This window comes from Lichenostomus cassidix, unplaced genomic scaffold (assembly GCF_008360975.1).
Source record: "Lichenostomus cassidix isolate B80296 unplaced genomic scaffold, HeHo_3.0 HiC_scaffold_34, whole genome shotgun sequence".
Taxonomy (NCBI): domain Eukaryota; kingdom Metazoa; phylum Chordata; class Aves; order Passeriformes; family Meliphagidae; genus Lichenostomus; species Lichenostomus cassidix.
The window spans coordinates 674,854-699,964 of NW_028147431.1; the positions used below are offsets into that span (position 1 = coordinate 674,854).

Here is a 25,111-nt window from a genome sequence, read left to right on the forward strand (position 1 = left end):
CTCACTAAGCCCCGCCCACCTCCAGGACATGTTCCAACCCCGCCCCTGACCACGCCCACCCTGCTGAAGCCCCGCCCACCTGCAGCACATATCCTGACCCTGACCACGCCCACCAGTGAAGCCCTGCCCACCCGCAGCACAGAGCCCATATCCCTCCCTTTCTGGCCACGCCCCCTCCATCAAGCCCCGCCCACCTGCAGCACATTCTCCGCCCCCTCTCTCTGGCCACACCCCCTCCATGAAAGCCCCTCCCACGCTGTCAAGCCCCGCCCATCTGCAGCACACAGCCCACCCCCCTGGCCCTGACCACACCCACCCCATCAAGCCCCGCCCATCTGCAGCACCTAGTCCAGCCCCCTGACCCTAGCCACGCCCACCAGCCAAGCCCCGCCCACCTGCAGCGCTTATACTAACCCTGGCCACACCCATTCCATCAAGCCCCGCCCACCCGCAGCACATGGCCCATCCCTCTGGCCCTGGCCACGCCCACCAATCAAGCCCCGCCCACCTGCAGCACATTGCCCACATCCCTCTCTCTCTGGTCACGCCCCCTCCACCAAGCCCCGCCCACCTGCAGTATGTAGCCCCGCCCCCTGGCCCTAGCCACGCCCCCTCCATCAAGCCCCGCCCACCTGCAGCACGTAGTCCCGCCTCCTGTCCCAGACCACGCCCACAAGCCAAGCCCCGCCCACCCGCAGCACATCTCCTAACCCTGGCCACGCCCACCCAATTTAGGCCCCGCCCACCTGCAGCACCTAGTCCACCCCTCGCCAGTCCCTTCCCATTAAGCCCCGCCCACCTGGCCATGGCCACGCCCACTCCATCAAGCCCCGCCCACCTGCAGCACATAGTCAGCCCCCTTGCCCTGACCACGCCCACCCGCAGCACATAGCCCAGCCCTCTGTCCCAGACCACGCCCATCCCCTCAAGCCCCGCCCACCTGCAGCACATAGTCCCGCCCCCTGTCCCTAGCCACGCCCACCTGCAGCACATAGTCCAGCCCCCTTGCCCTGACCACGCCCCCTCATCAAGCCCCGCCCACCTGCAGCACGTAGTCCCGCCCCCTGGCCCTGACCACGCCCACCCCTCAAGCCCCGCCCACCTGCAGCACATAGCCCAGCCCCCTTGCCCTGACCACACCCACCAGCCAAGCCACGCCCACCTGCAGCACATAGCCCAGCCCCTGATCCTAGCCACGCCCATCCAATCAAGCCCCGCCCACCTGCAGCACGTAGCCCCGCCCCCTGTCCCTAGCCCCGCCCACCTCCAGCACATAGTCCAGCCCCCTGTCCCCAGACCACGCCCACCCCTCAAGCCCCACCCACCTCCAGCACATAGTCCCGCCCCCTGGCCCTGACCACGCCCACCTGCAGCACATAGCCCAGCCCCCTTGCACTGACCACGCCCACCAGCCAAGCCCCGCCCATCTGTAGCACATAGCCCAGCCCCCTTGCCCTGACCACGCCCACTCCATCAAGCCCCGCCCCCTGTCCCTGGCCCCGCCCACCTGCAGCACGTAGTCCAGCCCCCTGGCCCTGGCCACGCCCCTCGCCCCGCCCAGCGCCGCCGCAGCCTCCTGAGCCTCCAGGGGGCGCCGGCGAGGAACCTCGGCGTGGTGCGACAGCGCCCCCTGCAGGAGCTCCGCCGAACGGCAGCGCTGCCGGCCGGCCGAGTGCAGCGAGCGCAGAGAGCTGGGGGAGAGAAAAACAGCCCAAATTAGCCCAAAAGTCACCCTGAAATTAACCCAAAGTTAACCCAAAAATAGCCCAAAGTTATCCTGAAATTATCCTGAAGTTATCAGTGAACTACCCTCAGAGCGCGGAGGGAGCTGGGGGTGAAATTAGCCAAAATTAACCCGAAAATAGCCCAAAAATAGCCCGAAATTGTCCTGAAATTATCCTGAAATTATCCTGAAGTCATCCTGAAATTACCCTGAAATTATCCTGAAATTATCCTGAAATTATCCAGAAGTTATCCTGAAATTGTGGGTTAATCACCCTCAGAGAGCGCAGGGAGCTGGGGGTGAAAATAACCCAAAATTAACCCAAAATTGTCCTGAAATTGTCCTGAAATTATCCTGAAATTATCCTGAAACTGTCTTGAAATTATCCTGAAATCATCCTGGAATTATCCTGGAATCATCCTGAAATCATCCAGAAATTACCCTGAAATTATCCTCAAATTATCCTGAAATCATCCTGAAATTGGGGATTAATCACCCTCAGAGCGCAGAGAGAGCTGGGGGAACCCGAAAATACCCCAAATTAGCCCAAAATCAGCCCGAAATTAGCCCAAAATTTTCCTAAAACTGGGGATTAACTACCCTGAGAGCGCGGAGGGAGCTGGGGGGACCCAAAAATAGCCCAAATTAGCCCAAAACTAACCCAAAATCCCCCAAATCCACCCTTAATCCCCAATTCCCCCCAAAATCACCCAAAAATCCCAAAATTCATCCCAAATCCACACAAAACCCCCAAATTCCCCCCAAAATTACCCAAAATCCCCCCAAATCACCCCAAATTTAACCCAAAATTCCCCCAAAACCACCCAAAATATACCCCAAATTCCCCCAAAATCCCCCAAAATCCCCAAATTCACCTCAAAATCCCCAAAATCACAAAAAATACCCAAATTCACCCCAAATTCCCAAAATCCCCCTCAAAATCACCCAAAAATACTGAAATTCACCCCAAATTCTCTCCAAAACCCCCAAATTCCCCCCAAATCCCCCAAAATCCACCCAAAATCCCATTAAATCCCCAAAATCACCCAAAATCACCCAAAATTCATACTAAATCACTCCAACCCCCAATATTCCCCCAAATCCCCTCACTCCCAAACAAATTCCCCAAAATCCCCCAAAATTCCCAAATCCCCAAATCCCCTCACTCTCTCAGCAGAGGCTCCAGGTGTCTCCGCAAAGCATTCTGGGTAACACTCCGCAGCTCCTGGGGGGCGGGGCCAAGGCGTGGGGGGCGTGGCCAGCACAAAAGGGGCGTGGCCACGCCAGAAAAGGGCGTGTCAGACAGAAAAAGGGGCGTGGTCCGGCCGGGAGAGGGTGTGGCCTGATAAGAAGGGGCGTGGCCTGATCGGAAGGGGCGTGGCCAAGTTGGAAATGGGCGTGGTGAAGGATGAAGTGGGCGTGGCCATGCTAGAGGATGGGCGGGGCTTGGCAAGGGGCGGGGCAGAATGGGCGCGGTCTGAAAAGGGGCGTGGCTTTGTATGAAAGGGGCGTGGCTATGCAAATGAGGGGCGATGCGGCCAGCCACAAGTGGGTGCGGTGTGCTTTGAAAGGGGGCGTGGCTTGTGTTCAATGGGCGTGGCCAATTCTCGTGGGCGTGGCCATGCAAAACAGGGTGAGTAGAAAGGGGCGTGGCTTAAATGAATGGGCGTGGGATTGGGGAAAGGGGCGTGGCTTCTGTGCGGTGGGCGTGGTTATGCAAAATAGGGCTGGCCATTAAGGAGTGTGGCTTGATGGGAAAGGGGCGTGGCTTGTTTTTAAGTGGGCGTGGCTTAAAGATGAGTGGGCGTGGTTTGTGTCAAGAGGGCGTGGTGAGGTGGGCGTGGTCCTAGAGGAAGGGGCGTGGCTTCAAGGGGTGGGCGTGGCTTGGGAGGGAGTGGGTGTGGCTTAGCGGGGGGGCGTGGCCTGCTGACCTCCTGGCTGTCAATCATCTGCTCCAGCGAGTCGCAGAATTTCTCCAGAGCTTCCTGCGGGGAAATTTGGGGGAAAAAAACCCAAAATTCAGTTCGGGAAACCCAAAATTCAAAAAAATCTATTCAGGAAACCCGAAGTTCACAAAATTCAGTGCAGGAAACACAGAATTCAGTTCAGGAAACCCAAAATTCACAAAATTCAGTAAAGGAAACCCAAAATTCATCTTGGGAAACTCTAAATTCTGTTCAGGAAACCCAAAATTCAAAAAAATCTATTCAGGAAACCCAAAGTTCACAAAATTCAGTTCTGGAATCCCAAAATTTACTTCAGGAAACCCCAAAATTCATTCCAGGACTTCCCAAAACTCCCCAGGTTTTGGGGTTTTGGGGTTTTTTGGGGTCTCACCGGCACCAGAGGGTCTCCCTGGGGTTTTTTGGGGTATTTTTTGGGGTATTTTTTTGGGTATTTTTGGGTCTCACCTGCACCAGAGGGTCTCCCCAGGGTATTTTTGGGTATTTTTTTTTTTTTGTGGGTTATTTTTAGGGTATTTTTGGGGTATTTTTTGGGTATTTTTTGGGTCTCACCTGCACCAGAGGGTCTCCCCGGGGATTCTGGGTTATTTTTTGGAGTTTTTGGGGTATTTTTTTGGTTTTTGGGGTATTTTTGGGGTTATTTTTGGGTCTCACCTGCACCAGGGGGTCTCGTTGGGGATTCTGGGTTATTTTTTGGGGTTTTTGGGGTATTTTTTGGGTTTCTTGGGGTATTTTTGGGGGTTTTTTGGGTCTCACCTGCAGCAGGGGGTCTCCCTGTGTTATTTTGGGGTTTTTTGGGGTATTTTTTGGGTCTCACCTGCACCAGAGGGTCTCCCCGGGGTATTTTTGGGTATTTTTTGGAGGTTTTGGGGTATTTTTTTTCTGTTTTTTCGGGTTTTTTGGGTCTCACCTGCACCAGAGGGTCTCCCCAGGGTATTTTTGGGTATTTTTTTTGGTTTTGGGTTATTTTTAGGGTATTTTTGGGTCTCACCTGCACCAGAGGGTCTCCCCAGGGTATTTTTGGGTATTTTTTTTGGTTTTGGGTTATTTTTAGGGTATTTTTGGGGTATTTTTGGGTTTCACCTGCACCAGGGGGTCTCCCTGTGTTATTTTGGGGTATTTTTGGGGTTATTTTTGGGTCTCACCTGCACCAGGGGGTCTCCCCAGGGGATTTTTGGGTATTTTTTTGGGGCTTTGGGTTATTTTTAGGGTATTTTTTTTGGGGTATTTTTGGGTCTCACCTGCACCAGAGGGTCTCCCCAGGGTATTTTTGGGTATTTTTTTGGGGTTTTGGGTTATTTTTAGGGTATTTTTTTGGGTTATTTTGGGTCTCACCTGCACCAGAGGGTCTCCCCGGGGATTCCCTGCCAACTCCCTCAGCCCAGCAGCGAAAGCTCTGCTGGAACTTTCCAGAACCTTCCCAGCCTCCAGCACAGCCGAGCAGAGCTTCAGCACCTGGGGAGCCCAAAATCGGCTGGAATTACCCCAAAAAATCACCCTAAAAACCGCTGAAATTACCCCAAAATCCACCCCAAAACTGGCCAGAATCACCCCAAAAAACTCACTGAAATTATCCCAAAATCCACCCCAAAATCGGCCAGAATCACCCCAAAAATTCACCCCAAAATCCCCCAAAATTTACCCCAAAATCCCCCAAAATTCACCCCAAAATCCCCAAAAATTCACCCGAAAATCCCCAAAAATTCACCCGAAAATCCCCAAAAATTCACCCGAAAATCCCCCAAAATTCCACCCCAAAATCTCCCCGGAAGGTCAAGGCCGAGGGGATCCCAAAATCCACCAGAATCACCCCAAAAAATCCCAAAATCCACCTGAATCACCCCAAAAAATCCCCAAAATCCCCAAATTTGGGGTTTCTCCTCTTTCCCACCTTCTCCAGGTGAGTCTCGAGTTCAGCTGCATCTGCCTCTGCCTCCTCCACTGCGGCCCTGCGGGGATTTGGGGGATTTTTGGGGGATTTTGGGGGGATTTTGGGGGGTTTTGGGGGATTTGGGGGGAGTTTTGGGAGGATTTGGGGGGATTTTGGGGATTGTGGGGGGATTTTGGAGTTTTCAGAATTTTGGGGAGTTTTGGGGACTTTAGGGAATTTTGGGGGTCTTGGAGGATTTGGGAGGATTTGGGGGATTTGGGGGATTTTGGAGGAATTTTGGGGGAGTTTCGGGGCGTTTTGGTGGATTTTGGGGAATTTGGGAGTTTTGGGCAGTTTTAGGAGGATTTGGGGAGCTTTCGGGGGATTTTGGGGGGATTTTGTGAAGAATTTTGTGGAGTTTTGGTGGATTTGGGGAGTTTGGGGGATCCGGGAGTTTTGGAGGATTTTGGAGTTTGGGAGGATTTAGGGGACGTTTGGGAGGATATGGGGGATTTTGGTGGATTTGGGGAATCTTGGAGTTTGGGGCATTTGGGGAATTTTGGGAGTTTTGGGGGATTTGGGGGAGTTTTGGAGGATTTGGGGAGTTTTAGGGGGATTTGGGGATTTTGGGAGTTTTGGCAGATTTTCAGAATTTGGGGGTCCTGGAGGGGATTGGGAGGATTTTGGGGGATTTGGAGGAGTTTGGGGCATTTTGGGAGGATTTTGGGAGTTTTGAGAGGATTTTGGGGAGTTTTGGGAGAACTTTGGGGGTCTGGAGGTTTGGGGAGGATTTTGGGGCGTTTTGGGGATTTTGGCAGTTTTGGGGGATTTGGGGAGTTTAGGGGATCTGGGAGAATTTTGGGAGGATTTTGGGAGTTTTGGGTGGGATTTGGGGGATTTTGGGGTTTGGGGAATTTTGGGAGATCTTGGAGAGTTTTGGGGACATTTTGGGGAGTTTCAGGAGAAATTTTGGGGGATTTTGGGGGTCCTGGAGGATTTGGGAGGATTTTGGGGGATTTTGGGAAGTTTTGGGAGGATTTTGGGATGATTTTGGGGAATTTCGGGGGGGATTTTGGGATGATTTTTGGGAGGGTTTTGGGAGGATTTTGGGGAGTTTTGGGGGAAATTTGTGAGGATTTTGATGTTTTGGGGCGATTTGGGGGTTTTTTTGGGGTGATTTTGGGGTTTTTTGGGTCCCGAGGCCCGGAAGGGCGGGGCCGGATTTGGGGCGATTTTGGGGTTTTGGGGCCCTGGGGGGCGGGGCCGGATTTGGGGCGATTTTGGGGTTTTTGGGCCTCTCGGGGGTTTCCGGTTTCACTTCCTGAGGAACAACAGAAGCACCTGGGGGGGGAGGGGAGGGAACAGCGGGGGGGGGAGGGGAGCCTCGGGCAAGCCACGCCCACTCCCTTAAGCCACGCCCACTCCTGTAAGCCACGCCCACTCCTGTAAGCCCCGCCCACTCCTGTAAGCCACGCCCCCATTTTTAACCCTTTGTTTTTCATATTAAGAGAGTTAAAATCTCGTTTTTTGGTGTGAAATTCTGCTGGTGGGAGAGGAACCCTGGGAGGGAAATTCCTCGATTGTGCAAGGCTGTGAGTGTGCGAAAATGCCCTGAGTGTGCAAAACTGCCCTTGATTGGGGTTGTGAGTGTGCAAAACTGCCCCTGAGTGTGCAAAACTGCCCTGAGTGTGCAAAATTGCCTGTGAGTGTGCAAAACTGCCCCTGAGTGTGCAAAACTGCCCTTGATTGGGGCTGTGAGTGTGCAAAACTGCCCTGAGTGAGGCAGTGAGTGTGCAAAACTGCCCCTGAGTGTGCAAAACTGCCCTGAGTGTGCAAAACTGCCCTTGAGCAAGGCCTGAGTGTGCAAAACTGCCTGTGAGTGTGCAAAACTGCCCTCGATGGAGGCTGTGAGTGTGCAAAACTGCCCTCGATGGAGGCTGTGAGTGTGCAAAACTGCCCTGAGTGTGCAAAACTGCCCTGATGGAGGCTGTGAGTGTGCAAAACTGCCCTTGAGTGTGCAAAACTGCCCTGAGTGTGCAAAACTGCCTGTGAGTGTGCAAAACTGCCCTGAGTGTGCAAAACTGCCTGTGAGTGTGCAAAACTGCCCTGATGGAGGCTGTGAGTGTGCAAAACTGCCCCTGAGTGTGCAAAAGTGCCCTCGATTGGGGCTGTGAGTGTGCAAAACTGCCCTGAGTGAGTGTGCAAAACTGCCCTGATGGAGGCTCTGATTGTGCAAGGCTCAGATCCTCATCCGAGGCTCTGATTGTGCAAACCCAGCGCTTGTGCAAGGCTCAGAGCCTCGTGCAAACCCTCCTGCAAATCCTTGTGCAAATCCTGAGTGTACAAAAACCTGGTTGTGCAAATCTCTGTTTGTGCAAATCCTGATTGTGCAAATCCTGATTGTGCAAATCTCTGTGCAAATCCTGATTGTGCAAATCCTGTTTGTGCAAAGCTCTCTTTGTGCAAACCCTGAGTGTGCAAATCCTGAGTGCGCAAATTCTGACTGTGCAAATCTCTGGTTGTGCAAACCCTGATTGTGCAAATCCCTGAGTGTGCAAAGCTGTTTGTGCAAAGCTCTGATTGTGCAAATCTGTTTGTGCAAACCCTCGTGCAAATCCTGAGTGTGCAAAATCCTGATTGTGCAAATCCTGATAGTGCAAGAGCAGCTCCCTTGGGTGACAACTGCCCTGTGTAAGGACCCCCTGTGTCCCTTGCACACCTGTGTGACCTCAGTGTGACCTCAGTGTGACCCCAGTGTGACCCCAGGTGTGTCCCTTGCACACCTGTGTGACCTCAGGTATCCCTGACTGACACAAACTGTCCTCAAATGACCCCAGCAGTGTCCCCAGGTGTGTCCCTTGCACACTCACATGACCCCAGGTGTCCCTGAATGACCCCACGTGTGTCCCTTGCACACCTGCATGACCCCAGGTGTGTCCCTGAATGTCCTCAGGTATGTCCCTTGCACACCCACGTGATCCCAGGTGTGACCCCTGCATGACCCCAGGTGTGTCCCTTGCACACCTGTGTGACCTCCCACATGCCCCTTACACACCTGTGTGTCCCCAGCTGTCCCCCGGGGTGTGTCCCTTACACACTCATGTGACCTCAGGTGTCCCTGAATGTCCCCAGGTGTGACCACAGGTGTGACCCCTGCACACCCATGTGTCCCCAGGTGTGTCCCTGAATGACCCCAGCTGTGTCCCTTACACACCTGTGTGTCCCCAGGTGTGACCCCGGGTGTCCCTGAATGACCCAAAGTGTGACCTCAGGTGTCCCCAAATGACCTCAGCTGTGTCCCTTACACACCTGTGTGACCTCGGTGTGACCCCAGGCGTGTCCCTTGCACATCCATGTGACCTCAGTGTCACCCCAGGTGTGTCCCTTGCACGCCCATGTGTCCCCAGGTGTCCCCGAATGACCCCAGCTGTGTCCCTGAATGTCCCCAGGTGTGTCCCCAGGTGTGACCCTTGCACACCCGTGTGACCTCCCACATGTCCCTTGCACACCTGTGTGTCCCCAAATGTCCCCAGCTGTCCCCAGGTGTGTCCCCAAATGTCCCCAAATGACCCCAGCTGTCCCTAGGTGTGTCCCTTGCACACCTGTGTGTCCCCAAATGACCCCAGGTGTGTCCCCAAATGTCCCCAAATGTCCCCAGGTGTGTACCCAAATGACCCCAGCTGTCCCCAGGTGTGTCCCTGAATGACCCCAGGTGTCCCCAAATGTCCCCAAATGACCCCAGCTGTCCCCAGGCGTGTCCCTTGCACACCTGTGCATCCCCAAATGACCCCAGGTGTGTCCCCGAATGTCCCCAGGTGTGTCCCCAAATGACCCCAGGTGTCCCCAGGTGTGTCCCTGAATGACCCCAGGTGTGTCCCTTGCACACCTGTGTGTCCCCAAATAACCCCAGCTGTCCCCAGGTGTGTCCCCAGGTGTCCCCAGGTGTCCCCAAATAACCCCAGCTGTCCCCAGATGTGTCCCCAGGTGTCCCCAGGTGTCCCCAAATGACCCCAGCTGTCCCCAGGTGTGTCCCCAAATGACCCCAGGTGTGACCCTGAATGTCCCCAGGTGTCCCCAGCTGTCCCCAGCTGTCCCCAGGTGTGTCCCCAGGTGTCCCCAGGTGTCCCCAGCTGTCCCCAGGTGTGTCCCCAAATGACCCCAGGTGTCCCCAAATGTCCCCAGCTGTCCCCAGGTGTGTCCCTCAATGTCCCCAGGTGTCCCCAAATGCCCCCAGGTGTGTCCCCAGGTGTCCCCAGGTGTCCCCAGGTGTGTCCCCAGCTGTCCCCAGGTGTGTCCCCAGGTGTCCCCAGGTGTGTCCCCAGCTGTCCCCAAATGTCCCCAGGTGTGTCCCCAGCTGTCCCCAGGTGTCCCCAAATGTCCCCAGGTGTCCCCAGGTGTGTCCCCAGGTGTCCCCAGGTGTGTCCCCAGGTGTCCCCAGGTGTCCCCCTCACACTCTCGTGCTCAAGGCCAGCTCAGCTCCCCTCCGCCCCTCCCCCCCTCCCTGCCCCGCCCCTCCCCCCGCGTGGGAAACAAACCACTTCCTGGGGGGAGGGGCGGGGCGGAGGGGATTTGAGGGGATTTGGGGGATTTTGGGGGATTTTGGGGAATTTTAGGGGGATTTTGGGGGATTTTGGGGGTCCTGGAGGACTCTTGGGGGATTCTGGGGTCTTGAGCGGTCTGGGGGTGTCTTTGGGGGATTTTGGGGATTTTAGGGAGGATTTTGGGGGGTTTTGGGGGATTTTGGGGGTTTCAGGGGTCTGGGGGTCTCTGGGAAGTCCCAGGGGTTTTGGGGGATTTGGGGACATTTTGGGGAGATTTTGGGGAGTTTTGGGGGGTCCTGGGGATTTGGGGGTCTTGGAGGGATCAGGGGGTCCTGAGTGTGAGATTAAGGGAATTTTGGGAATTTTGGGGGTCCCAGGGTGTCTCAGGAATCCAGGAGGTTCCCGGAGTCCCAGGAGGAGGGGTAGATTGGGGGATTTTGGGGAATTTTGGGGGTCCCAGCTGGGATTTTGGGGGTCCCGGGAAATTTTGGGGTTCCTGGGGGATTTTGGGGGATTTTCGGGGTTCCGGGGAGGTTTTGGGGGATTTTGGGGGTTGGGGGTCCCGAGGGGGATTTTGGGGTGGTTTTGGGAGTCCTGGGGGATTTTTCGGAGGTCCCAAGTGGATTTTGGGGTACCCGGGGAAGTTTTTGGGGTTCACGGGGGCATTTTGGGGGATTTTTGGGGATTCCGAGGTTGTTTTGGGGGGAATTTTGGGGTTCAGGGGATGTTTTTGGGGTTCCCGAGGTGATATTTGGGGTAATTTTGGGGTCCCGGGGAAGTTTTTGGGGTTCCCAGGGGTATTTCGGGGGTCCCGGGTGGGATTTTGGGGTTCCCAGGAAAGTTTTTGGGGTCCCGGCTGGGTTTTTGGGGTTCCCGAGGTGGGTTTTTGGGGAAATTTTGGGGTCCCGGGGAAGTTTTTGGTGTTTTTTTGGGGTTCCGGGTGGGTTTTTGGGGTTCCCGAGGTGGGTTTTTGGGGAAATTTTGGGGTCCCGGGGAAGTTTTTGGGGTTCCCAGGGGTATTTCGGGGATCCCGGGTGGGTTTTTGGGGTTCCGGAGGTGGTTTTTAGGGTAATTTTAGGGAATTTTGGGGTCCCGGGGAAGTTTTTGGGGGTCCCAGGGGAGGTTTTGAGGTTCCCGGGGAAGTTTTTGGGGGTCCCAGGGGTATTTTGGGGTTCCCGGGTGGGATTTTAGGGTTCCCAGGGAACTTTTTGGGGTTCCGGAGGTGTTTTTTAGGGAATTTTGGGGTCCCGGGGAAGTTTTTGGGGGTCCAGGGTGGGTTTTTGGGGGTCCCGGCTGGGTTTTTGGGGTAATTTTGGGGGAATTTTGGGGAATTTTGGGGTCGCGGCTCTACCTGAACCAAGGCGAATCCCTCAGACACTCCTCGAAGTCCAACTTGACCGTCATGCTGGGTGGTCCCGGCGGGATTTCGGGGGGTTTTGGGGTTCCCGGGGTGGATTTCGGGGTGTTTTTGGGGGATTTCGGGGTGTTTTGGGGGGATTTTTGGGTGTTTTTGGGGTGTTTTTGGGGTGCCGGGCGGTGCCGGCTCGTGGCTGGCGCGGATGGAGCAGCGATGGAGCTCCGCCCCGGGGAGGGGCAGCGAGCGGGGGGAGCGGGATTTGGGGTTTGGGGATTTTAGAGGATTTGGGGATTTGGGGAAATTTTGGGGGATTATAGGGCGATATTGGGCGTTTGAGGGATTTGGAGGGATTTTGGGGATTTAGGGAGTTTGGGATTTTGGGGGATTTTACAGAGTTGGGGGATTTGAGGGAGTTTGGGGGCTTCCAGGGTGGGGCGATTTGGGGCGTTTGAGGGGACTTGGGGTTGGGGGAGTTTGGAGAAGATTTAGGGGAGTTTGGGGGATTTTGGGGTTTGGGAGGATATTTGGGGGCATTGTGGCTAGTTTTGGGAGTTTGGAGGGATTTGAGGAGTTTGGGGGATTTGGGAGATTTGGGGGGTGCAGATTTGGAGGAGATTTAAGGGGATTTACGAGGGAGTTTGGATTTTTAGGAAATTTGAGACATTTTGGGAGTTAATTGGGGTTTTAAGGGCATTTGGGAGCTTGAGGAGATTTAGGGATTTTAGGTATTTAGAGGATTTTGGGAGATTTGAAGTGGATTTTGGAGGGTTTGGAGATTTAGGAATTTTAGGGAGCTTGACCCGGATTTGGAGAATTTTAGGGAGATTTTGGGGAATTTTAGAGGATTTGGAATTTTGGGGGATTGGTGATTTTGGGGAATTTGGAGGCATTTCAGGATTTTGGCAGGAAGTATGGAGGGGATTTGGGCAAGTTTGAGGGGGATTTTGGGGGCTTAGGGGTTTTGGGAGTCTGGGGGGATTTGGGGGGATTTGGGGAGATTTTGAGGGGTTTAAGGGAGATTTTAGGGGATGTGAGGAAGGCTGGATTTGGGATTTGAGAGATTTGAAAGTTGGGGAGTTTAGGGGATTTGGGAGTTTTAGGTAAGTTTTGAAGAGATTTTAGGGAAGTTTGGAGGATTTGGGAATTTAGGGTTTTGGGGGTTGGGGATTTGGTGGATTTTGGGGAGATTTGGGGGAATTTGGAGGGATTGGGGAGATTTGGGTGAATTTTGGGGATATTCGATGGATTTTTGGGAAGTTTTGGGGAATTTGGGGGTTTGGGGGAATTTTTGGGATTTTGGGGAGATTTGGGGGTTCGGGGTTTGGGGGGTTTGGGGGAATTTGGGTGGATTTTGGGGGATTTGGATAGGATTTTGGGGTTTGGGAAATTTGGAGGATTATGGTGGATTTTGGGGAATTTTTTTTGGAATTTTGGGGGATTTGGGGGATTTTGGGAGGATTTGGGGGAGTTTTGGGGGATTTTGGGGGAGACTTGGGTTCTGGGGGATTTTGAGGAGTTTGGAGGAGATTTAGGAGTTTGAAATTTTGAGCTATTTTGGGAGTTTGGAGGGGATTTGGGGTGAATTGTGAAATTTGGGGTTCGGGGGATTTTGAGGGAATTTTGGGGGACATTTGGTGGGTCGGGGGATTTCTGAGGGGATTTGGGAAATCTGAGGAGATTTGGGGGAGAGTTGGGGGAGATTTTGGGGTGAATTTGGGGAAATTTGGGGAAATTTGGGGGTTTGGGGGATTTGGGATGAACTGAGGGGAATTTGGGGAAATTTGGGGAAAATTTTGGGAAGAAATTTTCGGGGGAAATTTGGGGTTTTAGGGTCGCCGAGACTGAGGAGAGGGCAGCACCATAATCCCCCTAATTACCCTAATCACCCTCAACCCACCCCGTGTAATTAATTACCTCCTAATTACCGCTAATTACCGTTAATTACCGCTAATTACCCCAATAAGCACACTTCACCCCAATCACCGCACGGCCGCAGCCCTCAGCACCTCTTTATTCCGCTCCCCGCTCCCCAGAGCGCTAATTACCCTAATTAACTCTCTCCTAATGAGCGCCGCCCGTTGCCAGGCAGGGCCCGTCTCCACGGCAACCGTTGCCGGGGCGCCTGCCGTAAAGCGCGACGGGGGGCGTGAGGGAGCTCCCGCCGCGCTGCCGTAAAGCGCGCCGGCTATGCGGAGCGGCTGCCGTAAAGCGCCTCCAAAGCCCCGCCGAGCCCAAACCACCGAGGCGAAGAAGCCAAAACCCACCGGGAAGGGCGGAGAGGCTGCCGGAGAGCCACACCGGAGCGATTCCCGCCAGAAGAAACCGCGGGGAGGCCGCAGGGAGTCATCCCGAACAATCCCCGCCGCGCCGCCGTCAAGCGCGGCCGGGCGCGCGGGTGTCGCAAAGCGTCGCGCGGCGGCGGGGCGGAGGGAGCGATGGCGGCGCCGGCGGGGCCCGGCGGGGGCTCGGGCGGCCCGGGGGGATCCCCGGCGGGCCCGGCGGGCTCGGGGGGCTCGGCGGGATCGCCGGGACAGCCCCCGGAGCTGCACCCGCGCACCGGCAGGCTGGTGTCGCTGTCGCAGGGCGGGCGCAGCGCGGCCAGGGCGCAGCCCGGGCAGGAGTTCAACCACGGGCTGGTGCTGAGCAGGGAGCCGCTGAGGCCGGGGAGGGTGTTCACCGTCAGGATCGACAGGAAGGTGAGAGGGATGGGGGGAATGGAGGGACTGGGATGGACTGGGAGGGACTGGGAGGGTGTTCACCGTCAGGATCGACAGGAAGGTGAGAGCCGTGAGGGGAATGGGGGGACTGGGATGGACTGGGAGGGTGTTCACCGAGGGGAATGGAGGGACTGGGAGGGACTGGGAGGGTGTTCACCGAGGGGAATGGAGGGACTGGGAGGGACTGGGATGGACTGGGATGGACTGGGAGGGACTGGGAGGGACTGGGAGGGTGTTCACCGTCAGGATCGACAGGAAGGTGAGCGGGAATGGGACTGGGAAGGACTGGGATGGACTGGGAGGGACTGGCAGGGTGTTCACCGTCAGGATCGACAGGAAGGTGAGGGACTGGGACTGGGAAAGACTGGGATGGACTTGGAGAGGAGACACGGAGAGATGGAGGAGACTGGGATGGACTGGGATGGACTGGGATGGACTGGGATGGACTGGGAGAGGAGAGGTGGAGAGGACTGGAAGAGACTGGGAGGGTGTTCACCGTCAGGATCGACAGGAAGATGAGAGCCTTGGGGGGACTGGGATGGACTGGGAGAGGAGAGATAGAGAGGTGGAGAGGACTGGGATGAGCTGGGATGAACTGGGAGAGGAGAGAGATGGAGGAGACTGGGATGGACTGGGAGACACTGGGAGAGGAGAGATGGAGAGATGGAGGAGCCTGGGATATACTGGGAGGGACTGGGAGAGGAGAGGGGGGAGATGGAAGGGACTGGGAAGGACTGGGAGAAGAGAGATGGAAAGGACTGGGAGAGACTGGGAAGGATTGGAAGAGGAGAGATGGAGAGATGAAGGCACTGGGATGGACTGGGATGGACTGGGAGACTGTTCACTGTCAGGATCGATGGGAAGGTGAGCGGGACTGGGGGGACTGGGAGAGACTGGGGGGACTGGGAGAGGAGAGATGGAGAGATGGAGCAGACTGGGATGGACTGGGAGGCACTGGGAGAGGAGAGATGGAGAGATGAAGGGGCTGGGAAGGACTGGGAGGGTGCTGGGGCCTCTGGGAGTGACTGGGAGAGAAGAGATGAAGGCACTGGGATGTACTGGGAGCGAAGCACTGGGGAGATGGAGGTGACTGGGAGGCACTGGGAGAGGAGAGATGGAGAGATGGAGGGGATTGGGATGGACTGGGATGGACTGGGAGAGGAGAGGTGGAGAGATGGACCAGACTGGGATGGACTGGGAGAAGAGAGATGCAGGGTACTGGGATGTGCTGGGAGGAACTGGGAGAGGAGAGAGAGAGAGATGGAGGAGACTGGGATGGACTGGGAGGGACTGGGAGAGGAGGGATGGAGAGATGGGAAGGACTGGGATGAACTGGGAAGGACTGGGAGAGGAGAGATAGAGGAGACTGGGAGGGACTGGGATGGACTGGGAGAAGAGAGATGCAGAGGACTGGGATGTACTGGGAGGAACTGGGAGAGGAGAGCTGAGGAGGTGGAAGGACTGGGATGTACTGGGAGAGCAGAGGGGGGGAGATGGAAAGGACTGGGAGAGACTGGGAAGGATTGGAAGAGGAGAGATGGAGAGATGGAATGGACTGGGATGGACTGGGATGGACTGGGATGTACTGGGATATTTCCCCATTTTTCCCCATTTCCAGGTCAACTCCTGGAGCGGCTCCATCGAGGTCGGGGTCACTGCCCTGGACTTCCAATCCTTCACTCTAACCCCCATTTTTTCCCCATTTTAACCCATTTTTTTGCTAATTTCCCCATTTTTAGGTGAACTCCTGGAGCGGCTCCATCGAGGTCGGGGTCACCGCCCTGGACCTCCAATTCTCCAATCTAACCCCCATTTTTTCTCCATTTTAACCCATTTTTTCCCCATTTTAACCCATTTTTTTTGCTAATTTCCCCATTCCCAGGTGAACTCGTGGAGTGGCTCCATCGAGGTCGGCGTCATCGCGCTGGACTTCCAATCCTCCAGTCTAACCCCCATTTTTTCACCATTTTAACCCATTTATTTTCCCCATTTTAATCTATTTATTTTCCCATGATTAACCCATTTTTCCCCATATTTAGGTCAACTCCTGGAGCGGCTCCATCGAGGTCGGGGTCACCACCCTGGACCTCCAATCCTCCAGTCTAATCTCCATTTTTCCCCATTTTAACCCATTTTTCCCCGTTTCCAGGTGAACTCGTGGAGCGGTTCCATCAAGGTCGGCGTCACCGCTCTGGACTTCCAATCCTCCAGTCTAACCCCCATTTTTTCCCCATTTTAACCCATTTTTTCCCCATTTTAATCCATTTTTTTTGCTAATTTCCCCATTTTTAGGTCAACTCCTGGAGCGGCTCCATCGAGGTCGGGGTCACGGCCATGCACCTCCAATTCTCCACTCTAACCCCCATTTTTTCCCCATTTTAGCCCATTCTTTCCCCATTTTAACCCATTTTTTTTGCTAATTTCCCCATTCCCAGGTCAACTCGTGGAGCGGCTCCATCGAGGTCGGCGTCATCGCGCTGGACCTCCAATCCTCCAGTCTAACCCCCATTTTTTCCCCATTTTAACCCATTTTTTCCTCTTTTAACCCATGTTTTCCCCATTTTAACCCATTTTTTGCTGCTTTTAGATGAATTCTTGGAGCAGCTCCATCGAGGTTGGCGTCACCGCGCTGGACCTCCAATACCCCATTATTTTCGCCAATTTTTTCTCCATTTTAACCCATTTTTTCTCAATTTTAACCCATTTTTTCCCCGTTTTCCCCCGTTTTCACCCATTTTAACCCATTTTTTGTGCTAATTTCCCCATTTTTCCCCGTTTCCCGGTCAATTCCTGGAGCGGCTCCATTCGAGGTCGGCATCACTGCCCTGGACCTCCAATACCCCATTTTTTTCCCATTTTTTCCCTGTTTTTCTCAATTTTTTTCCCATTTTTTCCCCATTTTAACCCATTTTTCCCTGTTTCCAGATGAACTCGTGGAGCGGCTCCATCGAGGTCGGTGTCACCGCTCTGGACCTCCAATACCACATTTTTTTCCTTTGTTTTAACCCATTTTTCCCCATTCCCAGGTGAACTCCTGGAGCGGCTCCATCGAGGTCGGCGTCACGGCCCTGGACCTCCAATCCTCCAGTCTAACCCCCATTTTTAACCCATTTTTCCCCTGGTTTTCCCCATTTTAACCCATTTTTTCCCCATTTTAACCCATTTTTTGCTGTTTTTTCCCCATGTTTTCATGATTTCTCCCCATTTCCAGATGAACTCGTGAAGCGGCTCCATCGAGGTCAGGGTCACTGTCCTGGACCTCCAATACCCCATTTTTTTTCCCCATTTTAACCCATTTTTTCTCCATTTTTCCCCATTTTTTCCGCGTTTTAACCCATTTTTTCCCCATTTTAACCCATTTCTCCCCATTTTTAGGTCAACTCCTGGAGCGGCTCCATCGAGGTCGGCGTCACCACCCTGGACCTCCAGTCCTCCAGTATAATCCCCATTTTTTCCCTGTTTTAGCCCATTTTTTCCCTGTTTTAGCCCACTTTTTCTCCATTTTAACCCATTTTTTCCCCATTTTAACCCATTTCTCCCCGTTCCCAGGTGAACTCGTGGAGCGGCTCCATCGAGGTCGGCGTCACGGCCCTGGACCTCCAATCCTCCAGTCTAACCCCCATTTTTTCCCCATTTTAACCCATTCTTCCCCCATTTTAACCCATTTTTCCCCCATTTTAACCCATTTTTTTGCTAATTTCCCCGTTTCCAGGTGAACTCGTGGAGCGGCTCCATCGAGGTCGGGGTCACCGCCCTGGACCTCCAGTCCTCCAGTCTAACCCCCATTTTTTCCCCATTTTAACCCATTTTTTTGGCTAATTTCCCCATTTTTAGGTGAACTCGTGGAGCGGCTCCATCGAGGTCGGCGTCACGGCTCTGGACTTCCAATACCCCATTTTTTTTCCCCATTTTAACCCGTTTTTCCCAATTTTTAGGTGAACTCCTGGAGCGGCTCCATCGAGGTCGGGGTCACCGCCCTGGACCCCGCGGAGCTGGAGTTCCCCAGCTCGGCCACGGGGCTGCGCGGCGGCTCCTGGGTGGTGTCCGGCTGCTCGGTGCTGCGGGACGGCCGCTCGCTGCGCGAGGATTTCGGCCCCGACCTGGACGCGCTGGCCGAGGGCGACAGGGTCGGCGTCCAGGCCACGGCGGGCGGCGAGCTGCGCCTGTGGGTCAACGGCCGCGACTGGGGCGTGGCCGCGGCCGGCCTGCCGCCCCGCGTGTGGGCAGTGGTGGATCTCTACGGGAAATGCACCCAGGTGACCGTGGTGGCCCCCGAGGTGGCCCTGGGGACGGCGGGGACGGCGCCAGCTCCTCCCCCGGCGCCGCCGCTGCCGCCCGTGACGGTGGGGATGGAGAGCGCCGCGCTGCCAGGTAGGGGTTTGGGGGAATTTGGGGGATTTTTTGGGAGATCTGGGAGGGTTTGGGGGATTTTGGGGTGATTTTGGGGGATTTTGGGGATATTTGGAGGAAAACAAAAAAAAAAAAAACCCAACAAAAAAAAAAAAGAATATTTGGGGATGTTTGGGGGATTTTGAGGGGATTTGGGGAATTTGGGAGGTTCTGGGGATTTCGGGGGTATTTGGGGGGATTTTGTGGGAATTTGGGTTGTTTTTGGGGAGATTTGGGGGCATTTTGGGAGGTTTTGGGCTTTTTTGGAGGGAATCTGGGGGGCTCTGGGGGATTTTGGGGGGAATTTGGGGGATCTGGGGGGGATTTTTGGGGGGATTTGCATTTCTTTTCTGGGAGATCTGGGAGGGTTTGGGGGAATTTGGAGGGATTTTGGGGGAGATTTGGGGGATATTTGGGGGATTTGAGTTTTTTTGGGGGAATTTTGGGTTGGTTACTGATGGTCACTGATGGTCACTGGTGTCCACTACTGGTCTCACTGGTGTCACTAGTGGCCATTACTGGTCTCACTGGTTTTACTGGTGGTCACTGGTGGTCACTGGTGACCATTACTGGTCTCACTGGTGGTCACTGATGGTCACTGGTGACTGTTACTGGTGGTCACTAGTGGTCACTGGTGGTCACTGGTGACCATTACTGGTCTCACTGGTGGTCACTGGTGTCCATTACTGGTTTCACTGGTATCACTGGTGGTCACTGGTGGTCACTGGTGGTGACTGTTACTGGTTTCACTGGTGGTCACTAGTGTCACTAGTGACCGTTACTGGTATCACTGCTGTCACTGATGGTCACTGGTGGCCATTACTGGTTTCACTGGTTTTACTGATGGTCACTGGTGGTCACTGGTGACCATTACTGGTCTCACTGGTGTCACTGGTGACCGTTACTGGTTTCACTGGTGGCCATTACTGGTCTCACTGGTGATGGTCACTGGTGGTCACTGGTGACCACTACTGGTCTCACTGGTGTCACTAGTGGCCATTACTGGTCTCACTGGTTTTACTGGTGGTCACTGGTGGTCACTGGTGACTGTTACTGATGGTCACTGGTGGCCACTGGTGACTGTTAATGGTCTCACTGGTGGTCACTGGTGTCCATTGCTGCTCTCACTGATGGTCACTGATGGTCACTGCTGGCCATTACTGGTGATCACTGGTGACCGTTTCTGATTTCACTGGTGTCACTGGTGGCCACTGGTGGCCATTACTGGTCTCACTGGTGTCACTGGTGGCCACTGGTGGCCATTACTGGTCTCACTGGTGTCACTGGTGACCATTTCTGGTCTCACTGATGGTCACTGGTGGTCACTGGTGGCCATTACTGGTGTCACTGATGGTCACTGGTGACCATTACTGGTCTCACTGGTGGCCACTGGTGGCCATTACTGGTCTCACTGCTGGTCACTGGTGGCCATTACTGGTGTCACTGGTGGCCATTACTGGTCTCACTGGTGGCCATTACTGGTCTCACTGGTGGCCATTACTGGTCTCACTGGTGACCATTACTGGTCTCACTGGTGTCACCGGTCTCACCGCTGTCCCCTCCCCCAGCTCTCCCCGCCCCCCCCCGCGCCACGCCCCAGCCACGCCCTGACAAGTTCCCGGACAGCCTGGAGCCACCAGGGGGCGGTAAGTGACCCCGGGGGGCGTGGCCTGAGCCATGGGGGCGTGGCCTAGAGGGGGGTGGAGTCGAAGCTCCCAATGTCACGCCCCTTTATGCTAATTAGGAAACGGGGCATTGATTGTATGGGGGCGTGGTCTACAGGGGGCGTGGCCTGATAGACACATTGCTCTTGTGGGTGGGGCCAGAGCTAGCCACGCCCCTTTATGCTAATTAAGTAATGGGTGCTGTGTGGTCGGGGGGCGTGGCCAGATCAGCGGCTGGCTCTTGTGGGCGGGGCCAGACCATCAAGCCACGCCCCTTTATGCTAATTAAGTAGTGGGTGATGTGTGGTCTGGGGGCGTGGCCTAATCAGCCACTGGCTCTTGTGGGTGGGGTCAGACCAACAAGCCACGCCCCTTTATGCTAATATTGTGGGCGGGCGGGGTTTGTATGAGGGGGCGTGGCCTAGCAGGGCTGGGGAAATGTGTGCTGCTTGTGGGCGTGGCCAGGACCATCGTAGCCACGCCCCCTTATGCTAATGAAGTCCCCGGGCACTTTTTGGGGTCTAAAACCCTTTTTTGGGCTGTTTTTGCCCCATTTTTTAATGGTTACTCTCATTTTTTGGGCTCCCCACTCCATTTTTGGCTGTTTCCCCCCGTTTTTGGCTTCCAAACCCATTTTTGTGTGGTTTTCTCCCATTTTTCAGGTGGTTTTCCCCTATTTTTGGGCTCCAGAACCCATTTTTTGTGTGATTTTAACCGTTTTTCACCCTCCCAGTTCCATTTTTTGATGGTTCTCTCCTATTTTTGAACTCCAGAACCCATTTTCACCCATTTTTTGGGCTCCCAGCCCCACTTTTGGGTAGTTTTCTTCTGTTTTTGGACTCCAGAACCCATTTTGGATGATTTTCCCCTATTTTTGGGCTCCAGAAACCATTTTTCTGTGATTTTTCCCATTTTTCACCCTCCCAACCCCATTTTTCAGGTGGTTTCATCCCATTTTTGGTCTCCAGAACCCATTATTGGATGGTTTCCCCCTATTTTTGTGCTCCAGAACCCATTTCTGGGGTGATTTTTCCCATTTTTCACCCTCCCAACCCCATTTTTTGATGGCTTTCCCCTAGTTTTGGGCTCTATAATCCATTTTTGGGGTGGTTTTCCCCTATTTTTGGGCTCTCTAACCCTTTTTTGGGATGGTTTCTCCCTATTTTTGGGCTCCAGAACCCATTTTTTTATGTTTCTCCTCCTATTTCTGGGCTCCAGAACCCATTTTTTGGGTGATTTTCCCCATTTTTGCCTGTTTTTCCCCATTTTTCACCCTCCCAATCCCATTTTTTGGATGGTTTCCCTCTATTTTTGGGCTCCAGAACCCATTTTTGGATGTTTCTCCCCCTATTTCTGGGCTCCAGACCTCATTTCTGGGCTGATTTTCCCCATTTTTTCCCTTTTTCCCCCATTTTCAGGCCCCTCCCTGACCAACGAGGCTCTGCTGTTCCACGAGAAGTGTGGAGCTCTCATCAAACTCAGCAACGGCCACAAGACGGCCGAGCGGCGCCGGCCGCTGGACGAGTTCAACAACGGCGTGGTGCTGACCAACCGACCCCTGAGGGACGGCGAGATGTTCGAGGTGGGATTTTGGGGGGATTTTGGGGGTCCTGGAGCAGTTTTGGGGTGATTTTGGTTACTTTTGGGGGAGATTTTGAGGGGTTTTGGGATGGTTTTGGGGTGGTTTTGGGAGTTACTCAGCCGCTGGACGAGTTCAACAACGGCGTGGTGCTGACCAACTGACCCCTGAGGGACGGCGAGATGTTCGAGGTGGGATTTGGGAGGATTTTGGGGGATTTTGAGAGGTTTTGGGGTGATTTTGGGGTGATTTGGGGTGGTTTTGGGGTGGTTTTGTGGGAGGTTGATGAGAGTTGCTGACCCTTGGATGAGTTCAACAACGGCGTGGTGCTGACCAACCGACCCCTGAGGGACGGGGAGATGTTCGAGGTGGGATTTGGGAGGATTTTGTGGGATTTTGAGAGGTTTTGGGGTGATTTGGGGTGGTTTTGGGTTAGTTTTGTTGGAGGTTTATGAGAGTTGCTGACCCTTGGATGAGTTTAACTATGATGTGGTGATGACCAACAGACCCCTGAGGGATGGGGAGATGTTCAAGGTGGAATTTTGGGGCATTTTGGGGGTTTTTGTGGGATTTTGAGAGGTTTTGGGGTGATTTTGGGTCATTCTGGGGGTTTATTCAGCCCCTGGATGAGTTCCACAATGGCATCGTTCAGACCAACAGGCCTGTGAGGGACAGGGAGATGTTTGAGGTGGGATTTGGGGGATTTTTGGGTCTTTTGGGGGCCCTGGAGCAGCTTTGGAGTGATTTTGGGTTTTTTTGGGGGGATTTGAGGTGATTTTGGGGTAGTTCTGGGGGTTTATTCAGCCCCTGGACGAGTTCCACAATGGCGTCATCCTGACCAACAGGCCCATGATGGATGGGGAGATGTTTCAGGTGGGATTTGGGGCATTTTGGGGGATTTTTGAGTTTTTTGGGTTTGTTGGAGTAGTTTCAGAGTGGTTCTGGTGTTTTTGGGGGGATTTGGAGAGATTTTTGGGGTGGTTTTGTGGGGTTTATTCAGCCCCTGGATGAGTTCCACAATGGCATCATTCAAACCAACAGGCCTGTGAGGGACAGGGAGATGTTTGAGATGGAAGTTTAGGGATTTTGTGGGTTTATGGGGGATTTTTGGGTTTTTTGGGGGTCCTGGAGCAGCTTTAGAGTGATTTTGATGTTTTTTGGGGGGATTTGAGGTGATTTTGGGGTCATTCTGGGGGTTTATTCAGCCCCTGGATGAGTTCCACAATGGCATCACTCAGACCAGCAGGCCTGTGAGGGACAGGGAGATGTTTGAGGTGGAGTTTGGGGTATTTTAGGGTATTTTTCGTTTTTTTGTGTTTCCTAGAGCAGTTTTGGGGTGGTTTGGGGGGATTTGTGGTGGTTTTGAGGTGATTTTGAGGGGTTTTGGAGGTGTTTTGTAGCCCCTGGACGAGTTCCACAATGGCATCACTCAGACCAACAGGCCCCTGAGGGACAGGGAGATGTTTGAGGTGGGATTTGGGGCATTTTGGGGTATTTTTTGGTTTTTTGGGTTTCCTAGAGCAGTTTTGGCTGGTTTGGGGGGATTTGTGGTGGTTTTGAGGTGATTTTGAGGTGGTTTTGGAGATGTTTTGTAGCCCCTGGACGAGTTCCACAATGGCGTCATTCAGACCAACAGGCGTCTGAGGGATGGGGAGATGTTTGAGGTGGGATTTTGGGGGATTTTGTGGGTTTATGGGGGATTTTTGGGTTTTTTGGGGGTCCTGGAGCAGCTTTAGAGTGATTTTGATGTTTTTTGGGGGGATTTGAGGTGATTTTGGGGTCATTCTGGGGGTTTATTCAGCCCCTGGATGAGTTCCACAATGGCATCACTCAGACCAACAGGCCTGTGAGGGACAGGGAGATGTTTGAGGTGGAGTTTGGGGCATTTTAGGGTATTTTTGGTTTTTTTGTGTTTCCTAGAGCAGTTTTGGGGTGGTTTTGGGGGATTTGTGGTGGTTTTGAGGTGATTTTGAGGGGTTTTGTGGGGTGTTTTGTGGCCCCTGGACGAGTTCCACAATGGCATCACTCAGACCAACAGGCCCCTGAGGGATGGGGAGATATTTGAGGTGGAGTTTGGGGCATTTTAGGGTATTTTTGGGTTTTTTGGGTTTCTTAGAGCAGTTTTGGGGTGGTTTTGGGGGATTTGAGATGGTTTTGGGGTTGTTTTGAGGTGATTTTGGGGTCATTCTGGGGGTTTATTCAGCCCCTGGATGAGATCCACGATGGCATCATTCAGACCAACAGGCCTGTGAGGGACAGGGAGATGTTTGAGGTGGAGTTTGGGGCATTTTAGGGTATTTTTGGGTTTTTTGGGTTTCCTAGAGCAGTTTTGGGGTGGTTTTTGGGGATTTGTGGTGGTTTTGAGGTGATTTTGAGGGGTTTTGGAGGTGTTTTGTGGCCCCTGGATGAGTTCCACAATGGCATCACTCAGACCAGCAGGCCCCTGAGGGACAGGGAGATGTTTGAGGTGGGATTTGGGGCATTTTGGGGTATTTTTTGGTTTTTTGGGTTTCCTAGAGCAGTTTTGGGGTGGTTTTGGGGGATTTGAGGTGGTTTTGTGGTTGTTTTGAGGTGATTTTTGGGGTTTGTTCAGCCCATGGATGAGTTCTCCAATGGCGTCATTCAGACTAATGGGCCTGTGAGGTATGGGAGACTTTCAAGGTGAGATTTTGGGGTGATTTTGGGTTTTTTTTTGGAGGTTCCTGATGTTTTTTTGGGGTTCCCCAGATCCGCATCGACAAGCTGGTGGACAAGTGGTCGGGGTCCATCGAGATTGGGGTCACTGCCCACAACCCCAACAGTCTGGAGTACCCTGCCACCATGACCAACCTGCGCTCAGGTGAGCCCCAAAAATGCCCCAAAAACACCCCAAAAACCCACCCCAAAAATTCCCACAAAAATACTGTAAAAATACCCCAAAATACTGCAAAAATACCCCCAAAATTCCCCCAAAATTCCCCAAAAATATCCCCAAAAATCCCCCAAAAATATTCCAAAAAATACCCCAAAAATACCCCCAAAAAACCGCCCAAATCTTCACAAAATACCCCCCAAATAGCCCCAAAATCCCACAAAAATAGCCCCAAAATACCCCGCAAAAAAATACCCCAAAAATACCCCAAAAATACCCCAAAATACCCCAAAATACCCCAAAAATACCCCAGGGGGGTTGGGATTTGGGATTTGGGATGATTTGGGATTTGGGATTTGGGGTTTGGGATTTGGGATTTGGGGTCGGGGGGCAAATACCCCAAAAATACCCCAAAAATACCCCAAAAATACCCCAAAAATACCCCAAAAATACCCC

At 53.7% G+C, this 25,111-nt stretch overlaps 1 protein-coding gene and 1 long non-coding RNA gene across 4 annotated transcripts in view; one reads left to right on the forward strand and one right to left on the reverse strand.

The window, feature by feature from the left end:
* LOC146423075 (arf-GAP with coiled-coil, ANK repeat and PH domain-containing protein 1-like) overlaps nt 1-11,682 on the reverse strand; it is a 29,308-nt gene extending 17,626 nt beyond the window's left edge. Inside the window, exons 1-7 of one of the 3 annotated variants that reach the window (XM_085045112.1) lie at nt 11,605-11,682; nt 11,450-11,530; nt 5,579-5,636; nt 5,023-5,142; nt 3,655-3,708; nt 2,890-2,948; nt 1,508-1,691 (exon numbers count right to left, since the gene is read on the reverse strand). In XM_085045112.1, coding sequence (XP_084901238.1) covers nt 1,508-1,691; nt 2,890-2,948; nt 3,655-3,708; nt 5,023-5,142; nt 5,579-5,636; nt 11,450-11,502 — 528 coding nt within the window. In that variant the 5' untranslated portion in view covers nt 11,503-11,530; nt 11,605-11,682. Of the gene's footprint in view, nt 1-1,507; nt 1,692-2,889; nt 2,949-3,654; nt 3,709-5,022; nt 5,143-5,578; nt 5,637-11,449 lie in introns of all 3 variants that reach the window. The other 2 variants (XM_085045113.1, XM_085045111.1) reach the window with 2 other exon arrangements.
* A 3,531-nt stretch (nt 11,683-15,213) lies between these two features.
* On the forward strand, nt 15,214-15,745 carry LOC146423076 (uncharacterized). Its single transcript, XR_014847663.1, has 3 exons — nt 15,214-15,258; nt 15,535-15,624; nt 15,666-15,745. It is a non-coding gene; the product is annotated as an uncharacterized LOC146423076 (long non-coding RNA).
* Nucleotides 15,746-25,111: the final 9,366 nt, after the last annotated feature.